Source organism: Penicillium concentricum (assembly GCF_028827145.1).
Source record: "Penicillium concentricum strain IBT 3081 chromosome Unknown utg000002l_segment0_segment0, whole genome shotgun sequence".
NCBI classification, from domain to species: Eukaryota; Fungi; Ascomycota; class Eurotiomycetes; order Eurotiales; family Aspergillaceae; genus Penicillium; species Penicillium concentricum.
Window position 1 is genome coordinate 1,661,522 of NW_026622755.1, and position 16,273 is coordinate 1,677,794.

At 50.3% G+C, this 16,273-nt stretch overlaps 7 protein-coding genes across 7 annotated transcripts; 2 read left to right on the forward strand and 5 right to left on the reverse strand.

Moving 5' to 3' along the window:
- Positions 1–25: 25 nt before the first annotated feature.
- On the reverse strand, positions 26–1,321 carry N7517_004192 (uncharacterized protein; the record flags this gene model as incomplete). Its single annotated transcript, XM_056721922.1, has 2 exons — positions 26–1,209; positions 1,288–1,321. The coding sequence occupies 2 exons, from the start codon at positions 1,319–1,321 to the stop codon at positions 26–28; spliced, it is 1,218 nt and encodes a 405-aa protein (XP_056578172.1).
- Positions 1,322–1,652: 331 nt separating this feature from the next.
- N7517_004193 (ESCO family N-acetyltransferase) lies at positions 1,653–2,860 on the reverse strand (the record flags this gene model as incomplete). Its single annotated transcript, XM_056721923.1, has 2 exons — positions 1,653–2,781; positions 2,829–2,860. The coding sequence occupies 2 exons, from the start codon at positions 2,858–2,860 to the stop codon at positions 1,653–1,655; spliced, it is 1,161 nt and encodes a 386-aa protein (XP_056578173.1).
- A 2,103-nt stretch (positions 2,861–4,963) lies between these two features.
- Positions 4,964–5,787, forward strand: N7517_004194 (18S rRNA pseudouridine methyltransferase; the record flags this gene model as incomplete). The annotated part of the gene is made up of 2 exons (XM_056721924.1): positions 4,964–5,245; positions 5,311–5,787. The coding sequence occupies 2 exons, from the start codon at positions 4,964–4,966 to the stop codon at positions 5,785–5,787; spliced, it is 759 nt and encodes a 252-aa protein (XP_056578174.1).
- A 1,656-nt stretch (positions 5,788–7,443) lies between these two features.
- Positions 7,444–9,291, forward strand: N7517_004195 (VOC family protein; the record flags this gene model as incomplete). Its single annotated transcript, XM_056721925.1, has 2 exons — positions 7,444–7,619; positions 7,674–9,291. 2 exons carry the CDS (start codon positions 7,444–7,446, stop codon positions 9,289–9,291), a joined length of 1,794 nt encoding a protein of 597 aa, XP_056578175.1.
- Positions 9,292–10,272: 981 nt separating this feature from the next.
- N7517_004196 (putative ubiquitin conjugating enzyme (UbcD)) lies at positions 10,273–11,057 on the reverse strand (the record flags this gene model as incomplete). The annotated part of the gene is made up of 5 exons (XM_056721926.1): positions 10,273–10,412; positions 10,469–10,652; positions 10,762–10,791; positions 10,914–10,959; positions 11,014–11,057. The coding sequence occupies 5 exons, from the start codon at positions 11,055–11,057 to the stop codon at positions 10,273–10,275; spliced, it is 444 nt and encodes a 147-aa protein (XP_056578176.1).
- A 787-nt stretch (positions 11,058–11,844) lies between these two features.
- N7517_004197 (acyl-CoA dehydrogenase) lies at positions 11,845–13,295 on the reverse strand (the record flags this gene model as incomplete). Its single annotated transcript, XM_056721927.1, has 4 exons — positions 11,845–11,891; positions 11,947–12,056; positions 12,106–13,021; positions 13,091–13,295. 4 exons carry the CDS (start codon positions 13,293–13,295, stop codon positions 11,845–11,847), a joined length of 1,278 nt encoding a protein of 425 aa, XP_056578177.1.
- A 548-nt stretch (positions 13,296–13,843) lies between these two features.
- N7517_004198 (Transcription factor) lies at positions 13,844–16,201 on the reverse strand (the record flags this gene model as incomplete). Its single annotated transcript, XM_056721928.1, has 4 exons — positions 13,844–14,664; positions 14,717–14,993; positions 15,045–15,879; positions 15,942–16,201. The coding sequence occupies 4 exons, from the start codon at positions 16,199–16,201 to the stop codon at positions 13,844–13,846; spliced, it is 2,193 nt and encodes a 730-aa protein (XP_056578178.1).
- Between the last annotated feature and the right edge of the window lie 72 nt (positions 16,202–16,273).

The following is a 16,273-nucleotide window of genomic DNA, read 5'->3' on the forward strand; positions in this document are numbered from 1 at the left end:
GTGGAGAAAACAGCCCGCTGCTCCTTCAATCGACTTTCCGATTCTCATAATGCCCCCGGAGATCATCCACCTCTTTCTGAAGTCTGGTGAGATCCGCCAGGATATCAAGAGCATTGGATGGCTGTGGGCCTGGGGCTGGGGCTGGGGCTGGCGTTTGGTTGTCCTTCAAACCCATCGCATCACTACGGGCAATGGGGTCTCGAGTGCGTCGAGGCGGAGGAGGCGGAGGTGGTCCAGGAGAGCCAGCCGGTACACTTCCATAGGATGATGCCCGCCGCCCAGCCTTCAGGGATGATGGTCTGGAGTTAGTGTGGGGAGATAGGTTCAGCGAGAACTCTCCCAACGGGGCAGTCCCCTGGAAGTCTCGCGATGATGGTGGAGGCATGCTGATTCTCTTGTTTTCCAGCGCCCGACTGGAAGGACCCGGACTGGGAGGCAGAGAGCTATCATTGCTCTCCGAGTCGTAAGACATAGTTAATCGGCTGCTAGTTTTGGACTGTGTAGACTTGGATCTTCGCATCTGGCTGTGCCGTCGACTGAGAGGTGGCGTTGGAGGACGCTTATGCTGAGACTGGCTGCGCTGGAGCGAGTCCGTCGACCCCGTCACTCCCACGGGGACCGAGAAATAGTCCGATGATAGAGACACCGAGCTGGGATGCAAGGCGCCGGGCGTCACATTCCCAGAGCCATGAATTGATAGGCGGTTAGTAGACCGGGACCGGGCGGTCTGGGAGGATTCTGCGGCTGTAGACCCGATTCTGCGGCCGTGATGACTCTTAGGCGGAGGCGGCGGCTTCTTGTCTTTCGCTCGGCCGGGAGGGCTTGCATTGAGCTCTGGAGACAACTGTACTGTAGGACGTGCATGGGAGCTGTCTACACCTGTTGCAGACCGCATGTTGTGGTCGGGCGATATGGGGGATCCATCTGTTGATGGAGCTGGGTGTGGAGCTGACCCAAAATTTTCTGGTCGATCATCTTCACCGGAAGCTGAGCTCTTGGTCCCATTGATTTCATCCTCGGTATCGCTCGTAGACACCGGGTTGAATGGGTTTGTCTCTTCGTCCGAGGAGCTCGAGTCATCTATCTCGCGTTCGAGCGATATCGACGACTTCCCATAACGATTTGGGACTATAGGTGGAGTGGATAGAGGCTTCGAGGGCAAAACAGGAGCAAAGGTGCCTGAGTTGGTAGACAATGGATCGGGATTGCCTGTCCAGAATCAGCATATAAGATGATTTCCTCCCGGGAAGGCTCAAGAGGGGAAAGAAGGAGAAAAACAATACTCACCCCGTCTAATGCGAAAAGGATTTGATCCAGACATCGCGACAATGAATATGTTAGAATCGAGAGAAAAGGAAGGATTGAGGGGTCGAGTTTATGAGGTTCCTACTTCCTACGCGCCGCTTTCCGTCGAGTCCGGTCCGAGAGGCTTTGGAATAAAATGCATAACATTGAACATTTGAATTATGGATAGTTGAAAAACGAATCCCAGCTCCCTATTGTACACGGGAAAAAGGGTACAGGTATGGTACAGAAGCACATAAAAAATATAAAAAAAACGCTCTCCAGAGAATACAAAGTCCCCCCCCCAAATATGCCTCACCCATTGCTGTGAAATGATTAAAAAGAAAAGACCCTCCCATGTTCAACCATCACCGCTCGTTATAGACATGCCATGTCTCTTCGCCCTCGAAAAACTTATGTGCCAAGCGATTGCCACTCTCCGTTGGCTGGCTGAATGCAATTTGTGCCTTTGTTATTTCCATCCCGTAAATAAAGTTGATGACCACGCAGTCGAGGAGATCTAAAGCGATTCCCTTTCGCCGCGAGGATCCGGAGGTCCAGATGCGAGAGACTCCGACAATGGCCGGGCGGATTTCATCTCGTGTCGAGACAGAGCCATTGTGTTCGCCATTTTCTTTCACCACCGGTCGCGATTCCCAGATGCGCTCGGTCAGACAGAGCCCGACACAGCGACTGTCCTTCATATGTAGAAATACCCGGTACCGATCTACTTTCTCGGTCGGACCATCTTGTAAATGTTTGGGTGGTTCCGTTTGGCTCCAGAGGGTCTCGTCGTCGATTTCCGGTGATGAGAGCTCTTTATTGACAACTTCAAGAACCTTCTTCGCTTGGCTCTTGGCACTGGGGGACGCCTTGCGGTCCACAATTACCACGTACCCCTCATCGAATCGAGTCGCCTCGTAAACCCAGCGTGAGGCGTTCGCACGCATAAATGCCTTGCCCAGGTCGATCCCAGTCGCATTCATCTCGTGGAACTTTTTATGCAGTGCCGCATCCTCCGTATTGGATGGGATATATTCCATGCCACAGGTAACACAGGTCTTTCGTGTATCATTTCCTAGGTCGATCTGCATCTGGCGCATGACGGGCTGTTTCTGACCCTTTTGCTTGGGTGGGTCCACGGATGCGCGTACACTATTCGAGTTGACCTCTGTCAAGGGCGATCCGGTCGGGACTTCCTTGTGCTTCCGCTTGAGAAAGGCGAATGTTGGCTTGCGGGTGTTTGCTGGCGGTGGGGTTAACCGCGGAGGTGGTGACGATGGTGGTGTGGTGAGATCGTCAATATCATCGAGCGTGCCTTCCGACAACAAGGAGTTCCGACGCGATGGGCTCGACAGCACGGCTGCTGAAGATTCACGGATGGCATATTGCAGGTTGGCCTCAGCTTCATCCGACTCATCCACGCGTCTTTTCTTTGCGGCGCGCTCATCATCGTAGACGCGCCATGTTGGTCGTCCGTAAGTTTTCATAAGTCCTCTAAATTGAGTTAGCTCAGCCCCGGAAATTGAACCCAGTATACATACCTCTTAAATGAATTGGTAACTGTCCACGGCATGACCCTGACTTTTTCCAAAATTTGCTCAGGGCAAGGTGGGATGAGGAAGTTGAGAAAGTCCAGCTGGTGACGGCACGCGTGGGACGCTAGTCTGTTTTAGGTCATATTGTTTCGAATGACTAACCATTGACTTACCTGAGGGCTTTTTATCCAACACTTGTAAGTGCTTTTTTTGATTTTTCGATCTGGAGATGTTTCAAGTTCAAATAGAGGAAGAAAAATGAAATGGAAATGATCAACAGTTCTCTGGTGGAGAGCTGGTTTTATGAAAAAGGGGAGTCTCGCCACCGGGATTAATACCGGACCAAGGAGAAATGAAAGAGTCAGGAGCAGAGAGATGTAAAGTGAAGACGTAAAGATGTGCAGGAGTATAACAAATAACACACCCAGCCCTCAAATTCCTTGTGGTTGGTATGTCGGGCACTTCTTTTTTTTTTTTTTTTTCCCTCGCCCCCTTTCTCCTTTCTAAAATATACACAATTGGGCAATTGGCAAGACAGGCTCCAATCTCCAAATTCAACCAATGAGAATATCTTGCACTGGGCTAAGTCTACCAAGTCGGGAGATTAAAGATGACGCTTTTCTAAGCCCCTGGCCTCTCATTGCCAAGTGTGCACTCTCACCAGTAAGGTCTTCCCCATAATGTATTGTGCAAGGAAGCGCACGTTGGAATTGTGATTGACCGCTCTAATGCTTCATTCAGCGCCTACAGGCTACAGGCTACAGGTTGCATTGTTTTCATTTTCAGAATATACAGCGCATGGGGCCAACATAAACTATTCCATGCTGATTGGATCCAAGACACGAGATCTTCGATCTTGTTCAGTGATTGGCCTAATGTTCGCCAGGTTACGAGGTCCCATCGACATATGGTAGGCCTCCCTCAGATCTCACAGAGTACAAATACGGACTCGGTGGCAACTGAGTGCTTGGCATGTCATCGTGAGATGAACATTTAGTGATGCCTACATGATATACATGCATTCTACCGGACCGCGGGGTTCAAATTCCTGACAGGTGTCGCAACTCTGCAACTCTGAACTGTCTCAGAGATAGCCAGAGCTACTCCTTATTCCAGGTCAGATTGCCCTGGTGACGAGGCTTTCTTGTACAACCTTTTGCCATTCTGAACCATTCATGGCCTTCATATATGTGATGACCCTTCTCATTCACTGGACAGGAGTCTCTCGGTGTGCGCTGCCCCTCAAGAGGCAATGCTGGGCAGCCAGTCAGATTTGTTTGTTCTGAGTCACCAACACAATCTAATGCAGAACATGTTACACATCCTCATCATCTGGTCTGACCAAATCCCCAATGTTGTGCACCAGAGAGTTTGCCAAACTTGCTAGAGTCTAGTCCAGAGGTGCGGAAATAGCAAGTTTACATTCTTGTCTAGGATGTTGGACCTATCCAAAGAGAAGCCTTGATGTGGCTTCAAACGCAGCTGGGATCATGCATTGTACAAGCCGTACTCCATTGACGGGATGTCGATCTCCCTGCTGACGAGACCGTTGGGGCTAATACTAGAAGGGAATCGACTGTAAAATATTCCATATATATATATGTGTAGTATGGAGTTATATTTTGTTCTATTCTATTATTCTATTGCAATATTTCACTATTTCACTATTATTTGGACATATAGAGTGTCTAAATAATACCAATAAGAAGACATACATGCAAAAGAGTGTTTCTATATAATTCTACCAGCTGACGGTCCGATCTCCGGGGCCACTTTTTTTTTATCTCTCCGTGTCCCCGTTTTTTACCCAAAAACTCTTCAACTACCAACATCTTACAAATTAACTATGTCTGACCAAGAACAAGCTGCTGGAAAGAGAAAGCGTGCGAGTAAGTTGATTTGTTTCTATGTTTTGCTTGCTTTACAGCAATTTCGATATTCGGGAAGGTTTTTTTTCTTTCTCGACAGTTACTCGAATCACAATCCTCAGCGTCAATATCTTCCAGAATCAATTCTGATCTGGACCGTGTGACATATCGCTGGGCACCAATCTCCCGAATATCCCAGCCTCACCGTTTTTCTTCCCTTTTACCCCTCCCCGCGCTTAAATTGCAATTCTCATCGCAACTTTGAACTTCAATATGTCTGACATTTCACCTCCAGGGACCCAATCTTGTCCTCCTCCGGAACTCCCCCAGCTCGTTGCCGAACAACATGTGGCAATTCCATCCCATGACAAGGACACCCAACGTTTGATCGTGGTTCTCTCCAATGCCAGTCTGGAAACCTACAAGGCCGTCTCCAGTGGACGGTCAGGAACCAAGGATGAGAAGTTTTCTCTGTTGAACAGCGATGAGCACATCGGTATCATGCGTAAAATGAACCGTGATATCAGTGAAGCCCGACCAGATATTACCCACCAGGTACGATTCAACATCGCCAGTGGCAATAGAAAGGTCCAAAGAGAATACCCACTAACCCACCGTAGTGCTTACTCACTCTTCTCGATTCCCCCGTGAACAAGGCCGGTCGGCTCCAAATTTTCATCCACACCGCCAAGGGTGTTTTGATCGAAGTCAACCCCTCCGTCCGCATCCCGAGAACATTCAAGCGGTTCGCCGGTTTGATGGTCCAGCTGCTCCACCGACTCTCCATCCGTTCGACCAACTCTCAGGAAAAGCTCCTTAAGGTTATTAAGAACCCGATCACCGACCACCTACCCCCCAACTGCCGTAAGGTGACCATGAGTTTCGAGGCACCCGTTGTCCGTACCAAGGATTACCTGGAGTCGCTGAACCCGAACGAGAGTGTCGCCATCTTTGTCGGTGCCATGGCCAAGGGTCACGACGACTTTGCCGATTCCTTCAAGGACGAAACTATCAGTATCAGCAACTACAGTCTTAGTGCCAGTGTGGCCTGCAGCAAGTTCTGCCACGCTGCCGAAGAGGTTTGGGATATCCTCTGAGGGACTCGACTGAAAAAAAAAAGAAAGAAATCGCGCCCAAAGAGCGCGCGTACTTTGTCGTCTGTATTGACGGCACATTTGCCAGACTTTTTTTTTTTACGGGCGGAGATTGAGTTGCAGAACGAAGGTACTAGGCATATTGCATATGGCTGTCCTTGTTCGAGTACTTTGGCTGTTAACTTAAGCCCAACTCTCTCTACCTTTCTCTCTGTTTTGTTTTGGGGAATCCACTGGGAATAACTGGATACTGGGACAGCTACCAAGCATCGGGATTCATCCCAGGCTGTCTGTGGGTGTTTAGAGAGCACCTCTTTTCCCCCTCAGCATAAGTTACGGGTCGGACGGCATTTGGTTCCTTTTCGCCAGTCCTTTGATCCATCTTGCTTCCATCCAGCTTCAACCTCGACTGCTGCGATGCGTAGACTAGAAAAAGTGAACAGCACATAAATCAGGGCCCATTGATTTGGATTCTGAGACACATATCTTCAACTTCTGTGTTCAATAAAAATATGGCTTTTTTATTTTTTTTACATGTTTCTCTCCAGTAAGATAATGAACTCCCTTGACGTGGCATGCAAATTAGCCTCGCCTCACTTTGTATGCCAATCGGATCGAGGGTGGCGATCTGAGATGCACTTCTGCCCATCGGCTTATATTTAGGTAATATTGTAGATATGTAGAGTATTATTCTATGTGAACTCATATTAGAAACTAACAAATCTCAAATTATCAACGTACGATGTATGTACTACGTACTGTTGTATGACTCAAAAAAAAAAAAAAACCAGCGGTCAGCACATCTACCCAAGTCCACCTAAACAGCAAAGTCTTCTCTTCTCCCTCCACTCGCAAGTCTACCATTTGCTCACACAAGGGGAACAGGTAAGCAAAAAGCCCACTTAACGTCGATAGGCTCCTGCACCTCGCTCAGGGCATCCAGAAGAGACGCCCCATCCGCCAACAGGAATCCACATTGGCTCCCCGCGATGACCTGGCAGGGACCCATCTGCACCCCTCCAGCCATAGAGCGTTTCACTTTGCAGGGAATTGGGCCCCTAGATATCCGAATGCAGCCAGGAACAGGAACAGCCACCGGTCTGGCTACTTTGTACTGTGTTACTGGAAGTGCTGAATGGACTCACCTTTTTTTTTCAGTTCAAAGCACCAGAGTACGGCTTTGGGCCTTCAACAAGCCTCGTCCTCGGACGGTTTCAACTGCCCCGTGCAGATCGGGTGTACTGAACATTGATTTGACCTTTTGGCCAATCGTCTCTGGACCCCACTTACCTGACTCCATACAGAAATCACACGTCCTCAAGTGCCCACCAACCTACTATCGGAGACATACGGTATTTGCTGGATGACCCCTTTTCGCCAGCTTGGGCAGGATTTTGGAAACTGCTAGCTTAGTCCGTCTCTGTTTTTGGATTAGAGTCACACAGTATCACACTCCGACTGGCTCTTGGGGACTGTTCATGTGGCCTCGTTTTTTGGCGCAGTGCTGGTTATAGACTTGGATTCCCTCACCGTATATATCCTCCATATCGCATTTAATCTCTCTCTTCCTTTCCATTCACCTTCGCTTTTTTTTTCATACCCCCATTCTCTTTTACTCTTACGTGCTGGTAACCAGGCACGTCGACTTCAACCTTCGAAATGCCCGTTTCGCATATCACCTTGACCGTCTCTCACCTCCCAACCTCTACCTCTTTCTTCTTATCATGTTTACAGCCATTGGGATACCAATTCATCGGGCGACATGACGACTATATAGGTTTCGGTCAGAAGCAGGGGGAACCTGCTGATTTCTGGATGACCGAGACTAAGCCTGGGTATGTGATATATACAAAGAAACACTCTTTCAACAAAGCTAACCCGAACCAAAGATCTCCTCCTGGTGCAGTCCATGTCGCCTTTCCAGCCCCGTCAAAAGACGCAGTCGGCTCGTTCTTCATAAGTGCCCTAAAAGCCGGCGCGAAGATCCACGGCGAACCCAAGATGCGAGATTCGCAATCGGGGTACTTCAGTGCAGCTGTCATCGACTTTGACGGTAACAGCATTGAAGCCGTGTACCGGCCCAGCAATGCCTCGGTTATCTCAGAGGCCAGCGGGCCGACGATGGCTCTTCTGGAGGGTGGTTCCAGCCGCTCTGTGGTCTCAAAGGCAAGCAGCAGAGCTAGCACCGTCAAGGCAGAGAGCATCGCACCCCCAAGGTCTGAGGCCATGTCTGACACCAGGTCTGTGGCAAGGTCTGAGGCAAGATCCGAGGCAAGATCCGAAGCCCGATCCGAGGCCAAGTCTCGCGCCATTTCCAAAGCACCCACAACCTTTGAGCGGTCTGCACCAACTGTCGTTTCCCGCGGCCCACCGCCACCGTCATACACCATGCAAGCGCCCGCACCACCAAAGACGGACGATGGCAGCAAAGCAGCCAAGACCATCGTGGGCACGCTCATTGGCGCCGCCGCAGGCGCAGCAATTGCCTACGCAATGGTGAAAGGCGAGTCACAATCAGCCGAAGAAGCCGAACAGCCTACACAGTTCGCAAGCAGCTTCCCCCAAATCAAAGCTGCTGCCCAGTCCTTCTTCGGAAATGACCAACAATCCCAATTCCGCGCCATCGAAGCACCCGAACCACCCCGCAGCACCTACACCACCGCCTCAAACCCGCGCTCAACCCTAACGCGCAGCGTAACCTCCAAGAACCCACGCGCCAGCACAATCTACGAAGGCACCGAGTACATGCACGACAACCCACGCCGCGCTTCAGAAGGCAGCATCTACAGCATCCCAGAAGACGCCCAGCTACGGGCAATCGAGTACCCACCCGCCAGTAACGCCGCCCAGCAGCGCTACGCCTGCGCCCCCTCAACCTTCATCAGTAGCTACCACGACGAGAGATCACGCGGCGGCCCAAGCGGCAGCGTGCACAGCTCCTCTACTATCAAAGCGTCGCAGAGCACACACCGACGCCACAGCCACGACGATCACAACGGGTACGGGTCAGTCGTCTCGCAGCGCTCTCAAAAGAGCCAGCAAAGCACGCATTCATACCGGGCCGAGTCAGTGCGTTCTTCCTCGCACGCCGGTGTCAGCAAGGGCAAAGACAACGCTAGCGTTGCATCATCCTCACGCTCTGCGCGCAATGTTCCCCTCCCCGTTGGCTCGAACGCAACGTACTATTCTAGCCCAAGTATCCACAGCAAGGATGCTAGGGATGGGTTCGAGTATTTGTCTGCGCGGGATGTTCCGCTGCCGGACAGTGTCGCGGACCTGGATGTTGACTCGCATGTTTCGCCCGATGACTCCATTAGCCAGGTTGGGTCTCGTGCGCATCGACACCGCTCGCATCGCTCTACGCATTCGCGGTCGAGGAGTTCTAAGGGTGAGGATCATGTGAGATCGGGGGATTCGGGGAGTCAGGCTTCTAGGGCGAGTCAGAGGACTGCTAAGCCTGGGGAGGGGTCGAGGGTTGCGAGTCGACGGGGAAGTCAGGTTGCTTGAATTATTGTTCCCCGTGACGGGGTTAAGATTGGCTTCTCTTGCATTTTATTTCTTTCTCTCTTGGTGCTGGACTTACTTGGACTTGCTTTGAGTCTGGGTTTTGGGTTCGGTCGAGGGATCTTTCGATACGACAGACTTGATTTGATGGGTTTCTACTATTAATCTTTTGATTTGCATTTACACAGATAGATATACATACATATACATATATGGAGTTGGGAGTTGGACAATTGGAATGCATTATTCAAGACAATCCGTGTTTGAAGTTGTAGTTGATATACCGATGATCAATTGATATAGTAGTGCAACAACACTACAATGTACAAAACTACAGTTTACAAGATATCAAAGCTCACACACAAGACGGGCCTGCCTAGATTGTGCTATTTAAGATGGAAAAAGATAGCCCCTAAACACAAGACCAACGATAGGCGATCTCGAACTACTCTCCGAACCCCCCAAAGCATTACCCGAGTCCGAAACATCGCCTAGTACAAGCACAGAAGCAAAAGAACTGGAGAAAACTCGGCAAAGTCCATAATTCAATCCTAGACGCATGCAGCGTTTGAAAAAGAGAAGAAATGGATGCCATGAATGCATGAGAATTTGGTCATAAGGATCGTTGGATATGAAAAGTCCCAGAAACTCAGCCCAACAAGACAAGGTCAAACCCGGCGCAAATGGAGTTTTTATGCACGGAAGCAGGAAGCAAACGCGCGCAAGAACAGGTGCATTTGAAATCAACACACAAGAGTTGGGTGAAAAAAAAACTGAAAACGTTTCTACGACCACAAGTACGCCAGGCTTTCGCGGATTCTGAATCTAGAGCTGGGGGCAAAGAAAGAGGAAAGATGCAGAGCGACGTTGAGATGACACCGAGGAAAAGTGGTCGAGTGAGATAGGGGCCGCAAGGAGGGGTTATTGAGGAAGGAAGAGAGAGGAAGAACAGAAGCGAAGAAGGAATCAGATTTGTCGTTTCACTCAAATAGCGTACTTCCGCGTCCACTCGCGAGCTGTCGCCTCGTACCGGGGTCGGTCAGTCTTGTAGACGTGCGCGATTTCGGGCACCAAAGGATCGTCCGGGTTGGGGTCTGTGAGCATCGAGCAAATGGAGAGCAACACTATGAATGGTTAGAGATTGTGCGTGGCAGAAAATGTAAAAAGCGGTCTTGCTCACCTTTAGAAATGGTGAGAGCAGGGCTCCATTGGTCTCTCAGGATGTCCAGACAGATGCTGCCGTTGGAGTTGATGTTGGGGTGGTAGATGCGAGTGGTGAAGTTGACCTTGGGAGGCTTGAAGGGGTAGTCGGTGGGGAAGTGAATGGCAAGGAAGAAGACACCGCCAGAGTATGGGGAGTCACCCTATAGGATATATTAGTATCACGAATTTGGTGATGAGTCTGTGGACCTCGCAGAGAGCCAAATAGCCCCCCCCCCAAAGTCCTCCAGATCAGAGACGAGAGCAACTTACAGGACCCATGATGGTAGCTTGCCAGTGGAACTGCAAGAGAGAAAAAAAGACAAGTCAGTCATGATCCTCTCATTGATATCTCAACCCGCGTTCAACATCGGGACGGTTGTACCCCGCCACACAGCGCCAACCAAGAAAAAGAGTATTCATACCAAATCATCTCCAACGGGGCCAGCGGAACAGGATGAGGGTGGGTCCCTAGAGGAGAGTTAGAGTCATGAAGCGCAGATGATGGCATCAGGATAGACTTACCGGCCGAGGTCAGTGAGTTCCTTGTTAATACGCTTGAGAGCCATGACGAGAAAGTGCGAGAAAGGTGTAAAAAGTAGAAAGAAACTGGATGAGAGATCAGTTGTTGATTCAAGATAGAGAGGAAGGTCGCCTTACGATTACGTCTTTGTGTGGAAAAGAAGAGGGAAGAAGATAATTGGGAGTCTCAAGAGGGGGAAAAGTGCCCCAGGTGGGCGGAATCGATTCTGTCGGTATTGTACGGCCCAATACGGGAATACCGGGCGCCACAGATGACACATCATGATCAGCTCTCACCTGGGCAGCCCTGGAAGTGACAGGTTATTTAAGAATAAGGCAGAAGCATACAGAATATATTAGATATGTCTTTCAAATTGATTGCTGGCAAATCCCTCGATAGGGCTGATTCGTCAAATTTGGCGGGGGTTGAGGTAAAGAAACGTATACACAAGCATTTGCTTCAAATGTTTAGCCTGTGTGATTGGAGAGAAATACCTAATTATGGACATCTACCTAATTCGGTATACTTTATAGTGCGTTTTTCTAACATTTCAAATTTTATATTCAAAATTCTCTCTGATGTCCTTCAATATACCTCTGTATTGAAATGTATTACATATACTGATTACACTGCCCCTCGATGATGTCACGTGCGGGTGAGGCGCCCGCAATTTCCCGCTTGTCCTAAAAAGGAAGGAACTATGCTTTTGATAGCGTGACCATATACTACCTTAGGGCTACGGATTGTCCTTACTGGCTATTATTATAGCCTAGCCTATTTGAAACATTCGAAGTTGGGATATATTCTATATACAAGTTGTGTTCTTTTTATTTTTAGACGAAGGCCTGCTTGCCCGTAATGGCACGGCCTAGGATCAAAGCTATGGGAGATATGCATTAGCCTCAGCCCAACACAGTCAGGCAGGAATAACTTACCATGGATATCACTTTGACCCTCATAGGTCTGCACCACAAACAGGTTGGCCACATGGCGGGCAATATGATACTCATCACTGGCAGCGTTGCCACCGAAGATTTCTTGCAGACTAATACCAATGTCAGAGCAAATCAAAAAGATAAGACAGAGAAACTTACGTTCTAGAATTGGCCAGAGCACGGTCACAGTTCTGACGCTTGATCATCGAGATCATCTCAGGCGTAGCCTTGCCAGCATCCTTGAGACGAGCCACCTGAACCGCAGCCAGAGTTCCGTAAGCAGCATCCGTAGCAGCGTTAGCCAACTTCATCTGAATAAGCTGGTACTTGGCAAGTGGGTTACCCTTGAACTGCTTGCGCTCCAGACTGTACTCGCGCGCACGGGCAAGACAATCCTCTAGGGCACCCATGGCACCAAATGCAATTCCCAAGCGGGCACTGTTCAAGCATGTAAAGGGACCCTTGAGGCCCTCGACGTCGGGCAGCATATTCTCCGCCGGCACGGGGCAGTTATCCATATGGATCATACCAGTGATGGAAGCACGCAGTGCACTCTTATTCTTGATAGCGGGGGTCTCATATGACCCAGGTGTAGCACGCTCACGCTCCACAATAAATCCACGAATCTTCCCCGTGGACTCGAGCTTAGCCCACACGAGGGCGAGCTCAGCAATGGGCGAGTTCGTGATCCATGTCTTGCTGCCGGAGAGCAGGTACATGCCCTTCTGCGTGGGGTGCTCGCGCGCTACGGTCTCCATGGAACCAGGGTCAGAGCCATGGTTGGGCTCTGTCAAACCGAAGCAGCCGGCAACTGTGCCCTTGGCGAGGCCAGGAAGGAAGCGCTGCTTCTGCTCTTCTGTGCCGAACTCGTAGATGCCGGTCATGGCTAGCGAGCTCTGAACTGACATGCCTGATCGGTATCCCGAGTCCACGCGCTCGACTTCCTTGGTGATTAGGCCCGATGCGACGGTGCTGACACCGGCGCATCCGTATCCTTCAATTGAAGCACCGAGGAGGCCCAAGTCGCCCATCTCTTCTAGGATTCGACGGTCGTAATCCTCGTTGCGGTAGGCCTCTGCAAGGGAGTCACTGACGTCAGTTCACCATTTCACAACAAAAGCAAAGCAAAGCAAATTAGACATACCCAAAACGCGGGGCGCAAGTTTATCCTGGCAGTATTGGCGTGCTGTATCCTGGATTGCCAGTTCCTCCTCTGTGAACAGCTCCGCTGCGGCGAGGGGATCTTCCCAGTTAAAGACAGCGGAGGACGCGTGCCGGCGGCCTGCCACGGAGGTAGGACCAGCCTGGATTGAGCGTGCAGCTGCGCGAAGAAGAGAGCGGTTCATCATGGCTAAAACAGATAAGAGAGACAATTGTATAGAGTGGGGAGAGAACAAAAGTTGACAACTGTTGCGGGGGAGCTCAGTCAAATATGCACTGGACTAAGACATCGGCAGTTTTGCAGATTTGGGGTAAATTGAAATCACCGAGTGCAATATACCATAAATGATGGAAGTACAAGATCAAGAGTAGCTCGGCCCGGATTGTATTTATCCAAAACAATATGATTCGACAGAATCCCCGAGCAATGGCTGTTTTGGTTCCGCATGTTCAACCGACTCGGACTTTTTCGGTCTATCCGGGTGGGCTCCATGCCAAGCACCGAGACCTATACGGAGTATTTTATAGCATAATATACTGAGCAGCGTGCCCTTTACCAGAAAAATGGTCTATTTTGTATGGAAATATAGCCCGACGTAATTAATACATATGTATTTCACTCTAAATGTATGTTTCTATTATCCATATTCCCCTGCAACAACTGCGGTCGTCAATCATAGGCCGTTATTACTATGTACAAAGAGAACAATCGAGGACTCTCCAAAGCCCCGGTATATCACGCTGGCATCTGGCTCTGAAGAAAGTCAAACACTCCTGTAGGGAAATAATCTTCATCAAATCCCCAAAGATCTGCCATCATAGGGTCAATCGAGCCCTCCGATAGACCCGGCTCCTGCTTTCCTGGTGTCAGAGGAAGTTCGAACCCATTGCTGCGTTCGGCAGACAGCGGTGCCACCCCGAGCAACGGGGGCGGGTGATTCAAAATAGTGTCGCGTTCACCCAGCATCTGAGCTCCAGGAATGATCACCGGCTTGAAAAGAGAATGAGGTTCCTGCGCAGTGGACATAGAATGTTGGGTACCAGTGCGCTTCTCCCATTCCTCAAGCCCGGTTAGCATCTTGCGAAGACCCCGGGCGATGTGATGGCTCAAGTGGCGCTCACTCGCCCGCTGGCTACAGGACACCATGAGCTCGACGACCCGCCCAACGAGAACACGCACGTAGCTCACGTCAACGTGTAGGCCCGCCGAAGCGATTGAGGTCCGTTTTCCCTGGCTCCCGGGAATGGCCCCGTTCGAGCAAACCTTGGCTGCTATCTTTAGCAGAAATACTGCGGCAAATGTGATCATGCTGTGGAGATATAATGGGACGCCGACAAGCGCCAGTTGAATATCTCGCTCATCCAGACAAACCTGGAGAGTCGCAATGGCTGATTCAACAGCGATGTTGGCACGCTTCCTGCGCTCAAACGACATTTGTCCTGAGGAGGTGGATGAATGGTATGTGCGCAGAGCAACTGAGTTCAGCTGCAACCGAGAAAAATGATAGTGCATATACACGGCCTTGTAGGGATATGCGCCGACGTAACGGCTCCCGACTATAATAACTTATTAGACGACGCAGTTGTCTCTCGGGAAGTCAAGACTTACCCAGTCTAGGAAGCCATGCTGACTTCCAGTCCCCTATATCAACATCATATTGATCAATCTTGGGGAAATCACTCTCGGGAACCTCTAGATCGACATCTGGGCCGAATGCAAAATATATACGGGTGAGAATAATGAACAGGTCGACCTGGCTGTGAAGTCGAAGGTCTCCTTGTGAAATGGATGGGTTTTGTGTGAAGACATTATGTTGAGTAATACTGGCATCTTCGTGGATCATCGGTGGTCGGCCGTATGCAATAGAAAAGTGGTGTTCCAAGGTCTAAAAAAATATGAGTAAAAACAACAACACATTAGGTGAACGATTACTCACATAGAGGAGATACCATAGCCTCGCCTGTTCGATGTGCTCTGGTGACCCTTGTGTGGCTTTGCGAAAGAACTGGTGCAGGTTTCGCTCGGTTGCAATACGAACCGCATAGCCGGAGAGCTTCCAACTAACATCCGCAAGCCAAAACGCTCCAATACACAGTGCGCGGATATCATCCAAGGTATGGTGGTGGTCCAGCATCGACTCCGATGCCAGTCTTGCAAACTCGGTGTAGCATGTATCAAACGTGCGTTCCTTGGTCGGCATGTGAAGGGCGGTGACAGCCAAAATAGCAGCAGACAGCATTGATGAAGACCTTCGGACAGACGTCAAGTCTTTATGTGCTAGCAAGGCTCCATCCCATAGGTAGCGGTTGAGTACCTGGTCGAACTGATAGAACAGCTCCTCCGCTTCCTGGATATCGACCACTCCGCGCGAGATGAGATCAGTGACCAGTGCTTGGTCTGGGGCAAACTTCTGTCCGGGCGAGCTCTCGCGGTTTTCACTGAGTTGCGTCACCTCGTACAGACTGCCCATCGGTGCTGTGACCAGAGAGGTCGCGCCAGTTTCCTCGCGGTCCAAAGAATACCGTGGCCGGTGTTGGGGGAAGCCATAACTTGACCTTGCAGTTGTGCCATTTCGTACTGTACTGGCGACTGGCTCGGCCCTTTTGTGTTGCGCAAGTCCATTATCATCAGTTGAGACGGTGGAGTCTTTCCTGCCTCTCTTATTCGAAGGCGTCTCGGTTGTACCACCGCCTGCTTGGTAGTATGATAGCTCCGGTAGCTGTGATTTCCTGAGCAGGTCTGTCATTGCCGATTCGATCATTGATTTCCACCTATCGTAGCGGGCGCAATCAGTATATGTTACCGATGTAAACACCGAAGATAAGGCACTCACTCAGCTTCGTCCTCCAGTAATGTTTGGAGGCTTTTGTTCACAACACACTCTAGTCCCATGCGCCGACAGCGCGAGCACAGCGAGTCCGTTGCCTTCATGTCACAGCGCACCTTGTGCCGCTTACACTCAGTGCATGCCCGTATCCGTCGAGAGATCTTCGGAACATGGTGAGGCCGGTCCTCTGGTGTGAAGACACCCTGTGGGGGAGAAGCTGACGAGGCCTCGCCATTGGCCTCGAATTGAATGCGATTCCGCTTCATATTGGTGTGGAGGCTGGACTCATCCTCGCCTGGCGCATTCCGGGGAAGACATAAAGGCGGGGTCGGAGCAGC